This window comes from Engystomops pustulosus, chromosome 1, assembly GCF_040894005.1.
Source record: "Engystomops pustulosus chromosome 1, aEngPut4.maternal, whole genome shotgun sequence".
NCBI classification, from domain to species: domain Eukaryota; kingdom Metazoa; phylum Chordata; class Amphibia; order Anura; family Leptodactylidae; genus Engystomops; species Engystomops pustulosus.
Genome location: NC_092411.1, coordinates 16334709 through 16349407, shown reverse-complemented (window position 1 = coordinate 16349407; position 14699 = coordinate 16334709). Strand labels below are relative to the sequence as shown.

Genomic DNA, 14699 nt, shown 5'->3' with positions numbered 1-14699 from the left:
TAATCGTAATTTTGTGTTTGTTTTGAGTAGCAGCAGGACTGTGAAACATGGATTTGTATTCCAGGACTGGAGCTTCTCCTAGTGTAGTGAGCGCATCCTCACACTGCTGTGCTATGTGCTATCTGCAGACAGTGCTAGGTATTGTAGTCCTATCATATGTGAAATTAGTAGAACCATCATTAGTACCATAAGTAGTGGAAATACACTAAAAGAGAACCTGTCAGGGGCATTTGGGGCACTAAACCACTCACAGGTCCTTTTGGACCAGTGGGGTAGTGCCCCAAATCTCCCTTTATGAGGTTCCTACATGGGCGCAATTAAAACAAAAAAGCTTTTATACTTATCTTCCCTCCTGAGACCGGCGCTCTGCTGCGAGTACAGCTGGAGTAGTACTCACCAGCTTCACCGCCCATGCGCTGTGGGTATGGCGCTTGCACAATGAAGACCTGGATTTATATAAGTATTTGTCCCTGGGGAGATGTGCAATCACAACTTTGCGTATGTTGTTAGTTGCAGCAGGACTGTAAAATATGGATTAATATCCATATTAATGGGGTGTCCTCACACTGCTGTGCTCTCTGCAGACACTGGGGCACATTTACTTACACGGTCCTGTCGTGATCCAGCGGCTCGTTCTCAGTGGAGGATTCGGGTCTTCAGACGACCCACTAAGGTCGTGCGCCCGATGTCCACTAGGTGTCGCTGCTGCGCTGAAGTCCGTCGGAGTTCACGATCCATTGCTGGGTGCAGGTTTTTCTGAATCCGTCGGGTTTTCCGACGGCCATGCCCCCCGTTTTTCGTGCATGCCGGCGCCGATGCGACACAATCCGTTCCCGTGCGCCAAAAACCCGGGGTAATTCAGGGAAAATCAGCACAAAACGGTAATATTAGGGTATCCCGACGGAAAAACGCGATTCGGGCCCTTAGTAAATGATCCCCAGTGTTCGGTATTCTCCCTGGAGAGATGTGTAATGATATCTTTGCGTATGTTGTTAGTAGCAACAGGACTGAAATAAATGGATTTATATTTAATTGGGGGGGTGTCCTCACACTGCTGTGCTCTCTTCAGACAGTGTTCGGTATTCTCCCTGGAGAGATGCCTTTGTTGTTAGTAGCAGCAGGACTGTGAAATATGGAATTATTTTCCAGGATTGCAGCTTCTCCAAATGCATTGGGGGCGTGTCCTCACACTGCTGTTTCCTCAACTCTCTTCTTTGAACTGTGACTTCCATCTACTCTAGTAATTGCTGCCGTTTTCAATCAGAAGCCAACTACAGCTCTTACTTAGTGCAGAGGGATTAGAGTACTACAAAGAGCCTATGGTGTAACAGGTCCAGCTACAATGCTGGAATATAACAATTGATACGTGCTACAGTCACTCCATTTTCTTAAATCACTCTCTCTGTCTGCAGCTATTGGGGGAAGTTGAACTTAAAGGGATTGTTCACTTTTCAATAAATCTTTTCCATTAGACAGGTCTCTGCATGTATATGTTCCTGTGTCCTTCCCTCCTTTGAGAGCTGCAGCCTTTCCGAGCTATCCCCATGCTGCACTCTGCATATATACACACAGCTGCCTTCTCACTCGCTGCTAAAAGCCATCCTTATGGCATTTCCCATTGCATCTCTCTTCTCACACGCTGTCCTGACAGAGACAAGAATAGGCGCAAGGGCAAGATGAGTTATAATCACCTGCTACAGCTCCTCCTATTCAGCAGAGCTCAGAGATCTAAACAAATAAGCATGGAGAGTCTGCACACTGCCTAAAAGTAAGTAGCAGGACTTCTGAATCACTTGATGAACATTAAGGCATTAAAAGGCCAGTTATGTAAAAGAGTGGCCAACCCCTTTAATATACTTCCATCTATGAGCTGAATCTTCAGCCAATAGCTGCAGAGCAGGAAGTGATTCAGAAAAGGCGGAGTTATTTCTACTGCACATAGTTGTGTCAGTACAATAATGAGCATGAAATAAAAGGAAAAAAAAAATACAGAAAAATCATTTAAAAATTCAATAAAAATACCAGCGTAAATCATTGCATATAAATTCTTTAATTTTTTTTTATATATATATTTAAATATAAGATGTCAGACGTCTCTGATGTATAAAAAAAACGGATTTAAATAAATCTGGAATTACTAGAAAACGCCAAATCCACACAAAGACTCGTCGTAACTTCTGCGATATTAAGAATAATAAAAACCAGAATCTCAGGAAAAACGGCGTCCTGGACCCTGAATCCGTAAAAACAGAGGCGGGGCTTAATATTAATATTATTGCTTTACATTTTAAAAACAAAATAAAGATCTTTTTTTTTTTCCATAATAATACAAATATGTACATTAAAAAAAATAGAATTCTAGGAAGGCGGCGGATTCGCTGCCATAAAAACAAAATAAAAAAAGTCCTATATAAAATGTGCAGATGTTTTTATTTGGAAGGTCCGGGAATTAGATTTACTGTTAAATAGTTGCGGTACCTGAAACAAAAAAAAAAAAGAAAACATATTAAGGATTTATTAGAGATGTATAAAAAAAAAAAATCAGTTTCTGTTTTCTGTCATTTATTTCCTGATGTTGCCTTAAAGGGGTTGGCCATTGTTTCATCGCTATCCCCTATTCTCAGGATAGGAGTCATATTTCTAATTAGTGGCGGTCCAAATGCTAGGATCCCCCCTTCCTACAGTAATCACAGGAATGGAGGTCTCGTTCCAGTTAATAGGTGTCAATTGGATTGTCTAAAATTGCTCCATAAGTGGAAAGAGGACAACAATCCAACTCTGGACATTCCCTTTAAAATAAACCCTTCATCAAAATCCATAATAAACCAGGGACATTACTCATAGATCCAGGCACCCGGACTGTGGTATCTTCTTATATGTATTATCCATGGCCTCCTTCCTTCTAAAATCAACTTTTAAAATTATGCTAATGAGATAAAAGGGCTATGGGAACCGTCTGTGCTGTCTCCTGCTCCCTCGGTACTTCACCACTCCCTCTGGCTAATTTAATCTCACACAGGAGGAGGGAGTGCTCCTGCACAGAGTAACAGGAACTTAACCCTTTCACGACCCGTGACGTAATAGCACGTCACGGGTCGGGCGCGGGTGCATGGAGAGGGCTCACGCGCTGAGCCCTCTCCATAGTCGGTAAGTCTTTGCTGCAATGCTGCCAGCGGCTTCAAAAGGATGGCGGCACGTGGGCGCCGCCATCTTTTCGAGGATCGCCGCTCCCCGTGACGTCATCGGGGAGCGGCGATCCGTCGCCATGGTAACCTCGGGTCTCGCGAAGAACCGAGGCTACTTCAGGTCAACCCATGCATTACAATGTGCTATCAGCACATTGTAATGTATGAGTAGTAAAATCCCCATATACTGCCATACTGTAGTATAGTAGTATATGATAGGATCGTGCAGACCCCCTAGGGTTAAAGTACCCTAGGGAGTCTGAAAAGTACCAAAAATAAAAATAAAAAAAAGTAAAAAAAAAAAAAATTATAATAAAAAACCCTAAAAACTCAAATCACCCCCCTTTCCCTAGAACTGATATAAATATAAATAAACAGTAAAAATCATAAACACATTAGGTATCGACGCGTCCAAAAATGCCCGATCTATCAAAATATGATAACGGTTTTTCACTGCGTTTAATCCCGTAACGGAAAATCGCGCCCAAAGTCGAAAATGCCACTTTTTTGTCATTTAACAAAATTAAAAAATTCTATAAAAAGTGATCACAAGGTCGAACAGTCCTAAAATTGATAACATTGTAAACGTCATCAAAATCCGCAAAAAACGACACCACCCACAGCTCAGTACACCAAAGTATAAAAAAGTTATTAGCGCCAGAAGATGGCAAAATCCCCCAAAAAATTTTTGTACAGGAGGTTTTAATTTTTTTAAATGTATGAAAACATTATAAAACCTATACAAATTTGGTATCCCCGTAATCGTACTGACCCAAAGAATAAAGTAGACATGTCATTTGGGGCGCTCAGTGAAATCCGTAAAATCCAAGCCCACAAGAAGACGGCACAAATGCGTTTTTTTACCAATTTCACTGCATTTGGAATTTTTTTTCCTGCTTCCTAGTACACGGCATGGAATATTCAATACCATCTCTATGAAGTGCAATTTGTTATGGATTTTTGATCATGGGGAGTAAAAAATGAAAATGAAAAAACAAAAAAGGGCCAGGTCCTGAAAGGGTTAAACAACAGCACAGAGGGGCTCTGGTAACACCCCCCCCCCACCCCTTCCAGAGTCCTTGTAGTTCATTAGCATAATTTTAAAATGCTATAATGAAGGAGGTCATGAATAACAAATATAAGATTACCACAGTCACAGTGACTGGATCTATGGGTAATGTCCCTGGTTTATCATGTTATGACACCACCCATCAGAAGTCTATGGAGGGGGAAGCAGCGAGGCACCCCAGCCCCCCCGCGTGTCTCGGTTCAGTTCGGGTTCAGGGTCAGAAACCCTTTAATCTTATCTGTGTCTGTCACCACAACTTATTTGTTGGGAAAACCCCTTTAAGCCTTAAAGGACCCTGTATATTTAAAGGGAACCTACCATTTGATTTGATGCATTATGAAGCAAATATACCTTGAGAATGCTGTAGCTACACTGATGCAGGATCATATCTTGGTTAATCCCTGAGCTGAGCGGTTTTGCTGATAAAAAAGATATAACATTATGATAATGAAGCTCTGTGGCTTCTATGGCTGGTTCAGATTTTATCCTAGCACATTAGTTATTCACTGCTTACAGGATGATGTAATCCCTGGGTTGTGCCTCAGGGCAGAATAATCAATTGCTGCACCATCCCCCAGCTGCTGTGTATGACTGATCCAGCTCGGGTTGATTAGTCATGTCTTGACTAACCTCCATTTGTTGTAATTACAAGCTCTGTGTCTAATGTGTTGATCGAGGCAGCCAGCCTCACCCAGCTTTCCCAAGGTCCTGAATGTTATAATTGTTTTTTCAGCAAAACCATTCAGCTCAGGGATTAAACAAGATATGTTTCTGCATCAGTGTAGCTACAGCAGTCTCAAGGTATGTTTGCTTCATAATGCATCAAATCAAAGGGTCTGTTTCCTCTAAACATTTTGAGATTGACCCAAATCTTTTATACTCTTACCACAGTTAAAAAATTATGTTTCCATAGCGATTTCTGTGTCATTTGCGTCTTCGGAGGCTCGCGCCAGTATGTCGGCCATTAAGGCGTCTTCTAGTTTTTTCCGTACGTGTTGTACTCGCTCTTCTTGTTTCCTGAAATGTACAAAACACAAGAACGGACTAAGAAAAGGGGAGATCTCATAGGATACAAATACCAAGAGGGGCTTACAGGAAGGGGCTAAAAGGAAATCTAATGGTTTTCTATTTTTTATCATCATGCAGTAAAGTTTTAATGTTTTTATACTGCTCCCGATGGAGAACTTTGCTATTTTTCTATATGTAGAGCAGTGAGTGACAGCAGCTAGGTCTCCACCCTGTATAACATATATGTCTATGGAGAGGGGAGGCAGTGAGGAACATCAGCTAGGACTCCACCCAGTATAACAAAGAGGTCTATGGAGAGGGGAGGCAGTGAGGCACAGCAGCTAGGTCTCCACCCAGTATAACATAGTGGTCTATGAAATGGGGAGGGGAGAAGTGAGTCACAGCAGCTAGTACTCCACCCAGTATAACATATATGTCTATGGAGAGGGGAAGCAGTGAGGCACAGCAGGTAGGACTCCACCCAGTATCACATAGATGTCTACTGAGCGGGGAGGCAGTGAGGAACATCAGCTAGGACTCCACCCAGTATAACATAGAGGTCTATGGAGAGGGGAGGCAGTGAGGCACAGCAGCTAGGTCTCCACCCAGTATTACATAGAGGTCTATGGAGAGGAGAGGCAGTGAGGCACAGCAGCTAGGTCTCCACCCAGTATTACATAGAGGTCTATGGAGAGGGGAAGCAGTGAGGCACAGCAGCTAGGTCTCCACCCAGTATTACATAGAGGTCTATGGAGAGGGGAAGCAGTGAGGCACAGCAGCTAGGTCTCCACCCAGTATAACATAGAGGTCTATGGAGAGGGGAAGCAGTGAGGCACAGCAGCTAGGTCTCCTGTTAGGATAACATAGAGGTCTATGGAGAGGGGAGGCAGTGAGGCACAGCAGCTGGGTCTCCACCCAGTATAGCATAGAGGTCTATGGAGAGGGGAAGCAGTGAGGCACAGCAGCTAGGTCTCCTGTTAGGATAACATAGAGGTCTATGGAGAGGGGAGGCAGTGAGGCACAGCAGCTGGGTCTCCACCCAGTATAACATAGAGGTCTATGGAGAGGGGAGGCAGTGAGGCACAGCAGCTAGGACTCCAGCTAGAAACTGCAAAGAGTAGATGTGCTAGAAAATAAAGATTAGAAGTCACATAATGATAATGAGCACAAATAGGGTTAACCCTCCGGATGACGGACTGGACTAATTATGTTTCCAGCAGCAGACACTGCCCGGTGCTCAATATAGTGGGTGTTACATTACATGAGGAGCAGCACAGTACAGCACTCTCCTACCTATAGATGCAGGTCAGGACACTGCTTATTGTAAGGACTGCAGCACCAGATTCCTCATTGTGCACTTTACAGACTACACCCCCCACGCCGCTTATTAGAGATACATTCTTTATCCAGACACTGAACCAGCAGGAGGCGCTGATGTTGTGAGCTCAGAGTAAAAAACTGTCAATGCAGCAGAACGCAGCAACAATCTAGGTCATAACCCGGCAAAGTTATTACATCCACACATCAGAATCCAAACCAGCAGGGGGTGTAGAGGTATTACTGTCCTCCATGGAGCGAGCAGCGAGGTATCCGAGCCGTGCTGTACCACGAGTGCACCGACTACCCTCCCCATCAGTCAGTCACTCACAGATTCTAAACTCGTGAGCAGCAACTCCAGGGGTGACTCCGGAGGATTTGGAAGAGGAGAAGAGACACAAAACGGCCGCTTCAAGCGAGATTTGTAGCGCCGGACGAGCTCCATTAATTTATTGATTAGACGAGGCGTCTGCATTAAATACTAATGAGCGGAGGACTCGCACAATCTGCTGAGCCGCACAGCGCGGGGCGCACAGCCGCCATTGCTGCGATGACCATGAACGCGCTGAGAGCGATGGCCATAACCGCTTAGGAACCTCAGGAGATTTTAGCTTTAACCGACCACAAGATAGAATATTCTCAGAGCAGCTACATTGTGAGGGCTTTAATACAGTTGTATGGGGTCTTTTTTGTAGTAGGAGTAGTTTTTTCTAAAGGCTCCATACTATGAGATCTTTTTTTATAGTAAGCATAGTTTTTTGGGGATTTTTTGTAATGGCTCCGTTGTATGGGATCTTGTTTTTTGTACTAGGGGGCGTTATTTATTGTACGAGGTCTTACTTTTTATAGCAAGAGTATTTTTTTGTAATGGCTCCAATGTATGGGATCTTGTTTTTTGTACTAGGGGGCGTTTTTTTTGTACGAGGTCTTACCTTGTATAGCAAGAGTATTTTTTTTGTAATGGTTCCAATGTATGGGTTCTTGTTTTTTGTACTAGAGAGCGTTTTTTGTATTGGCTCCATTGTATGGGGTCTTACTTTTTATAGCAAGAGTATTTTTTTTGTAATGCCTCCATTGTATGGAATCTTGCTTTTTGCAGTAGGAGTTTTTTTTTTTTATTAGTGGCTCAATTGTATGAGGGTCTTTGTTTTTTTTTTTTTCAAGTAAAATTATTTTTTTTTTCTTATGGCTCCAATGTATTGGGTCTTGTTTTTTTGCAGTAGGAATTCTCTTTTCTAATGGTCCCATCAAATGGGGGTCTTGTTTTTTACAATAGAAGTTTTTATTTTAATGGCCATGTATGGAAAATATTTTTTTTTTTACAGAAGGAGGAGTTTTTTCTAATGGCTCCATTATGGGGAAACCGTCGCTGTGTCATTTATCTTTACTTGTTTTTTTATGAGGGTTGCAATTTTTAAAGTTCCTACATTTTCATGCAGCTTTAGGTTTTGTTATCATTACAGTAAGGTCTTCAGTTCAAGCAGGCAAAGTAAGGAGGCCCACAGAGATGAAAAGGTTTTGCCCTCCATCAGGTAACTGGAACCCTATAGATCGGTAGCGTATACTCTGGTGGCTTTTCTTTTTACAAGTAAATACCAAGCAGAGCCTATATACCTACTTATACAGTTCCCTACAACCACCCTGGACTACAAGGGAAAGTACTGAAACTTCTCCTTATCTGCCTCCCCCATCCCCCTTAACCTTCCACATTGCAGATGCACTAGATCACTGCTCTGGCGTGGGGGGGATTCGCTAGAGGAGTGATCTGCAGCTGGTGGCCAATGCTAGATTTAGATGTCAGGAGCAAAAAGAGGGGCAACCCCTTAAAAGGGTCTTCCTCCCACGAAGACAAGTTTCTTACATATACTCAGGATAACAAAATATCACATTCTCTAATTCACTGTTATTAACACAAATCCAGCATTTCACAGATATAATTCCAACCTGTCTCTATCAGATCTGGTGTACAGAATGAAAGTGCACATACATCTGTACCCCGATAATGTAACCACATTGTCACCCCACAAAATTAGATGCATCATAATGGGGCTCATTTACTAAGGGTTCGGATGCCGCACTTTCGCGATTATTTCTGTTTTGCGTCGAATTGCCCCGGGGTTTTTGGCGCACGCGATCGGATTGTGGTGCATCGCCGCCTGCTTTCACGCGACAGAAATCGGGGGCCGTGGCCGTCAGACAACCCAACGGAATCGGACAAACCGCAGAATTTAAAAAAGGAAATGTGTCACAAGATCAAGCACTCACATGCATCGGGAAGAAGATGGTGAACTCCAGCGGACCTCGGTGCAGAAGCGATGGATGCAGGAACTCGGGCGCACAATCTTTGTGAATCGCGGCAATAAATCTGCCTCAATGGGGGTCATTTACTAAGGGCCCGATTCACGTTTTCCCAACGTGTTACCCGAATATTTCCGTTTTGCGCCGATTTCCCCTGAATTGCCCCGGGATTTTGGCGCACGCAATCGGATTGTGGCGCATCGGTGCTGGCATGCACGCGACAGAAATCGGGGGGCGTGGCCGAACGAAAACCAGACAGATTCGGAAAAACCGCTGCATTTAAAACAAAAAAATCTGTAGCGGAGCTTGCACTTACCTTCACTCAGCCCGAGCCGGTGAACTCCAGCGCGTTCCGATGCTTTTCAGCGCAGCAGCGCCACCTGGGATTTTACACTGAGCAACCGAGGGAGTAAAGGTATTTCCTGTGTATTACTATAGGATCAGTGAGGATCTGATCTCTGGGACAACGATGATCATGATCTTGAGGGTCCCATTACCCTTAACTGATGGAACAGTGAGTGGAGCTCAATTCATCATCCAGGAGAGTGATTGGGAAAGTGGATACAATGGACACTCCTATAGACACAGAATGGAGGAGTAGGACTCATGCTCCACCACCAGCTGCATCTTATAGGGGTATTGAGGCCCCCATTCTCGTGATTCTCAAGGTTCTAATCCAAATGGTAATTCCTGTTCTTATGGATAAGGGTAACGCATCCATTTCCATGAGGCCATTACAGTGGTGGTATAGCGCTGGACCACCATAACGTCAGACTCCCATCAGGCCTATCTGTCGTTATTTGTAGCAATGCTGGGAGTTGTAGTTGCAGACCCCGGGGTACATGTAATCCTGTCCTATATACACTGGTGTAGTGTAGTATAGCCGCACTGCAGTAACCAGTGGTACATACTGCGGAGCTGCAGACCATCGCTCCCCTGCAGACCAGGGCCATACATACCAATAACCCCACTTACACGGAGCGGAGCTCTGCCATTCATAAATCCAAGCTCCCTCATCAGGCGATGGTTTTAGGCCTGACACAGGGATCTATACTTATTTCCATGCTGCGATATCTCTTTGTTTAGGGCTTCACCCTCCATCCAAAAACCCTTTTTCTTGCCCCCCTCCCACTCTTCCTGCATTATGGAGCTGCATTGTTATAGTTGGCGGAAATAAATCTGACAACTTTCTCCTGGAAGAACAAGAATAATAACCCGAGATCATTTATACTGAGCAGCTGCAGGGGAGACGCACGGCCGAGGAGTGTTACATCCAGCACAACATTACAGCTGGGACCTATGGGGCCCGGACTATAGAAGACGTCTGCGGGGGGGCCTAAGCTGACTGCCTCCAAGTCATCACCAGCGCATCACTGGCTGCGGCCTCCAGGAATCCTACAGATTATCCATTAAAAAAAACTTTGGAGTAGGTTCATCAGTGTTGCTCTCTGTGATGTTACTGGACAATAACTAGAAAGGGTCAGGGGTCATGGGCGCTCTGACCCCTCTGTGACTACACCCCCCATACACAGCGAGCTGCCATGTCCTGTGGGTCCTGACACCTTTCTATTATAGCCAGCAGTGGTCAGGGGTCAGCATGGGCGCTCTGACCCCTCTGTGATTACACCCCCCATACACAGCGAGCTGCCATGTCCTGTGTGTGCTGACACCTTTCTATAATAGCCAGCAGTGGTCAGGGGTCAGCATGGGCGCTCTGACCCCTCTGTGACTACACCCCCCATACACAGCAAGCTGCCATGTCCTGTGGGTCCTGACACCTTTCTATAATAGCCAGCAGTGGTCAGGGGTCAGCATGGGCGCTCTGACCCCTCTCTGACTACATCCCCCATACACAGCGAGCTGCCATGTCCTGTGTGTCCTGACACCTTTCTATCATAGCCAGCAGTGGTCAGGGGTCAGCATGGGCGCTCTGACCCCTCTGTGACTACACCCCCATACACAGCGAGCTGCCATGTCCTGTGTGTCCTGAAACCTTTCTATCATAGCCAGCAGAGGTCAGGGGTCAGCATGGGAGCTCTGACCCATCTGTGACTGCACACCCCCATACACAGGGAGCTGCCATGTCCTGTGTGTCCTGACACCTTTCTATCATAGCCAGCAGTGGTCAGGGGTCAGCATGGGCGCTCTGACCCCTCTGTAACTACACCCCCCATACACAGCGAGCTGCCATGTCCTGTGTGTCCTGACACCTTTCTATCATAGCCAGCAGTGGTCAGGAGTCAGCATGGGCGCTCTGACCCCTCTGTGACTACACCCCCCATACACAGGGAGCTGCCATGTCCTGTGTATCCTGACACCTTTCTATCATAGCCAACAGTGGTCAGGGGTCAGCATGGGCGCTCTGACCCCTCTGTGACTACACCCCCATACACAGCGAGCTGCCATGTCCTGGGTGTTCTGACACCTTTCTATCATAGCCAGCAGTGGTCAGGGGTCAGCATGGGGGCTCTGACCCTCTGTGACTACACCCCCCATACACAGCGAGCTGCCATGTCCTGTGTGTCCTGACACCTTTCTATCATAGCCAGCAGTGGTCAGGGGTCAGCATGGCCGCTCTGACCCCTCTGTGACTACACCCCCCATGCACAGTGAGCTGCCATGTCCTGTGTGTCCTGACACCTTTCTATCATAGCCAGCAGTGGTCAGGGGGCAGCATGGGCGCTCTGACCCCTCTCTGACTACATCCCCCTATACACAGCGAGCTGCCATGTCCTGTGTGTCCTGACACCTTTCTATCATAGCCAGCAGTGGTCAGGGGTCAGCATGGGTGCTCTGACCCCGCTGTGACTACACCCCCCATACACAGCAGGCTGCCATGTCCTCTGTATCCTGACACCTTTCTATCATAGCCAGCAGTGGTCAGGGGTCAGCATGGGTGCTCTGACCCCTCTGTGACTACACCCCCCATACACAGCGAGCTGCCATGTCCTGTGTGTCCTGACACCTTTCTATCATAGCCAGCAGTGGACAAGGGTCAGCATGGGCGCTCTGACCCCTCTGTGACTACACCCCCCATACACAGCGAGCTGCCATGTCCTGTGTGTCCTGACACCTTTCTATCATAGCCAGCAGTGGACAGGAACCAGCATGGGCGCTCTGACCCCTCTGTGACTACACCCCCCATACACAGCGAGCTGCCATGTCCTGACACCTTTCTATCATAGCCAGCAGTGGACAGGGGTCAGCATGGGCGCTCTGACCCCTCTGTGACTACACCCCCCATACACAGCGAGCTGCCATGTCCTGTGGGTCCTGACACCTTTCTATCATAGCCAGCAGTGGACAGGGGTCAGCATGGGCGCTCTGACCCCTCTGTGACTACACCCCCCATACACAGCGAGCTGCCATGTCCTGTGGGTCCTGACACCTTTCTATCATAGCCAGCAGTGGTCAGGGGTCAGCATGGGCGCTCTGACCCCTCTGTGACTACACCCCCATACACAGCGACCTGCCATGTCCTGTGTCCTGACACCTTTCTATCATAGCCAGCAGTGGTCAGGGGTCAGCATGGGCGCTCTGACCCCTCTGTGACTACATCCCCCATACACAGCGAGCTGCCATGTCCTGTGTGTCCTGACACCTTTCTATCATAGCCAGCAGTGGTCAGGGGTCAGCATGGGCGCTCTGACCCCTCTGTGACTACATCCCCCCATACACAGAGAGCTGCCATGTCCTGTGTGTCCTGACACCTTTCTATCATAGCCAGCAGTGGTCAGGAGTCAGCATGGGCGCTCTGACCCCTCTGTGACTACATCCCCCATACACAGAGAGCTGCCATGTCCTGTGTGTCCTGACACCTTTCTATCATAGCCAGCAATGGTCAGGGGTCAGCATGGGTGCTCTGACCCCTCTGTGACTACACCCTCCATACACAGCGAGCTGCCATGTCCTGTGTGTCCTGATACCTTTCTATCATAGCCAGCAGTGGTCAGGGGTCAGCATGGGCGCTCTGACCCCTCTGTGACTATACCCCCATACACAGCGAGCTGCCATGTCCTGTGTGTCCTGACACCTTTCTATCATAGCCAGCAGTGGTCAGGGGTCAGCATGAGCGCTCTGACCCCTCTGTGACTACACCCCCATACACAGTGAGCTGCCATGTCCTGTGTGTCCTGACACCTTTCTATCATAGCCAGCAGTGGTCAGGGGTCAGCATGGGCGCTCGGACCCCTCTGTGACTACATCCCCCATACACAGTGACCTGCCATGTCCTGTATCCTGACACCTTTCTATCATAGCCAGCAGTGGTCAGGGGTCAGCATGGGTGCTCTGACCCCTCTGACTACACCCCCCATACACAGCGAGCTGCCATGTCCTGTGTCCTGACACCTTTCTATCATAGCCAGCAGTGGTCAGGGGTCAGCATGGGCGCTCGGACCCCTCTGTGACTACATCCCCCATACACAGCGAGCTGCCATGTCCTGTGTCCTGACACCTTTCTATCATAGCCAGCAGTGGTCAGGAGTCAGCATGGGTGCTCTGACCCCTCTGTGACTACATCCCCCATACACAGCGGGCTGCCATGTCCTGTGTATCCTGACACCTTTCTATCATAGCCAACAGTGGTCAGGGGTCAGCATGGGCGCTCTGACCCCTCTGTGACTACACCCCCATACACAGCGAGCTGCCATGTCCTGGGTGTCCTGACACCTTTCTATCATAGCCAGCAGTGGTCAGGGGTCAGCATGGGCGCTCTGACCCCTCTGTGACTACACCCCCCATACACAGCGAGCTGACATGTCCTGTGTGTCCTGACACCTTTCTATCATAGCCAGCAGTGGTCAGGGGTCAGCATGGGCGCTCTGACCCCTCTGTGACTACACCCCCCATACACAGCGAGCTGCCATGTCCTGTGTGTCCTGACACCTTTCTATCATAGCCAGCAGTGGACAGGGGTCAGCATGGGCGCTCTGACCCCTCTGTGACTACACCCCCCATACACAGCGAGCTGCCATGTCCTGTGGGTCTTGACACCTTTCTATCATAGCCAGCAGTGGTCAGGGGTCAGCATGGGCGCTCGGACCCCTCTGTGACTATACCCCCATACACAGCGAGCTGCCATGTCCTGTGTGTCCTGACACCTTTCTATCATAGCCAGCAGTGGTCAGGGGTCAGCATGAGCGCTCTGACCCCTCTGTGACTACACCCCCCATACACAGTGAGCTGCCATGTCCTGTGTGTCCTGACACCTTTCTATCATAGCCAGCAGTGGTCAGGGGTCAGCATGGGCGCTCGGACCCCTCTGTGACTACATCCCCCATACACAGCGACCTGCCATGTCCTGTGTCCTGACACCTTTCTATCATAGCCAGCAGTGGTCAGGGTTTAGCATGGGCGCTCTGACCCCTCTGTGACTACACCCCCCATACACAGTGACCTGCCATGTCCTGTATCCTGACACCTTTCTATCATAGCCAGCAGTGGTCAGGGGTCAGCATGGGTGCTCTGACCCCTCTGTGACTACACCCCCCATACACAGCGGGTTGCCATGTCCTGTGTATCCTGACACCTTTCTATCATAGCCAACAGTGGTCAGGGGTCAGCATGGGCGCTCTGACCCCTCTGTGACTACACCCCCATACACAGCGAGCTGCCATGTCCTGGGTGTTCTGACACCTTTCTATCATAGCCAGCAGTGGTCAGGGGGCAGCATGGGTGCTCTGACCCCGCTGTGACTACACCCCCCATACACAGCAGGCTGCCATGTCCTCTGTATCCTGACACCTTACTATCATAGCCAGCAGTGGTCAGGGGTCAGCATGGGCGCTCTGACCCCTCTGTGACTACACCCCCCATACACA

At 48.0% G+C, this 14699-nt stretch overlaps 1 protein-coding gene across 1 annotated transcript in view; it reads right to left on the bottom strand.

Moving 5' to 3' along the window:
• Positions 1-2031: 2031 nt before the first annotated feature.
• MBD2 (methyl-CpG binding domain protein 2) overlaps positions 2032-14699 on the bottom strand; it is a 51032-nt gene continuing 38364 nt past the window's right edge. Inside the window, exons 6-7 of the mRNA XM_072134099.1 lie at positions 5141-5271; positions 2032-2478 (exon numbers count right to left, since the gene is read on the bottom strand). Of these exons, the coding sequence (XP_071990200.1) occupies positions 5154-5271 (118 nt within the window). The 3' untranslated portion in view covers positions 2032-2478; positions 5141-5153. The remainder of the gene's footprint in view (positions 2479-5140; positions 5272-14699) is intronic.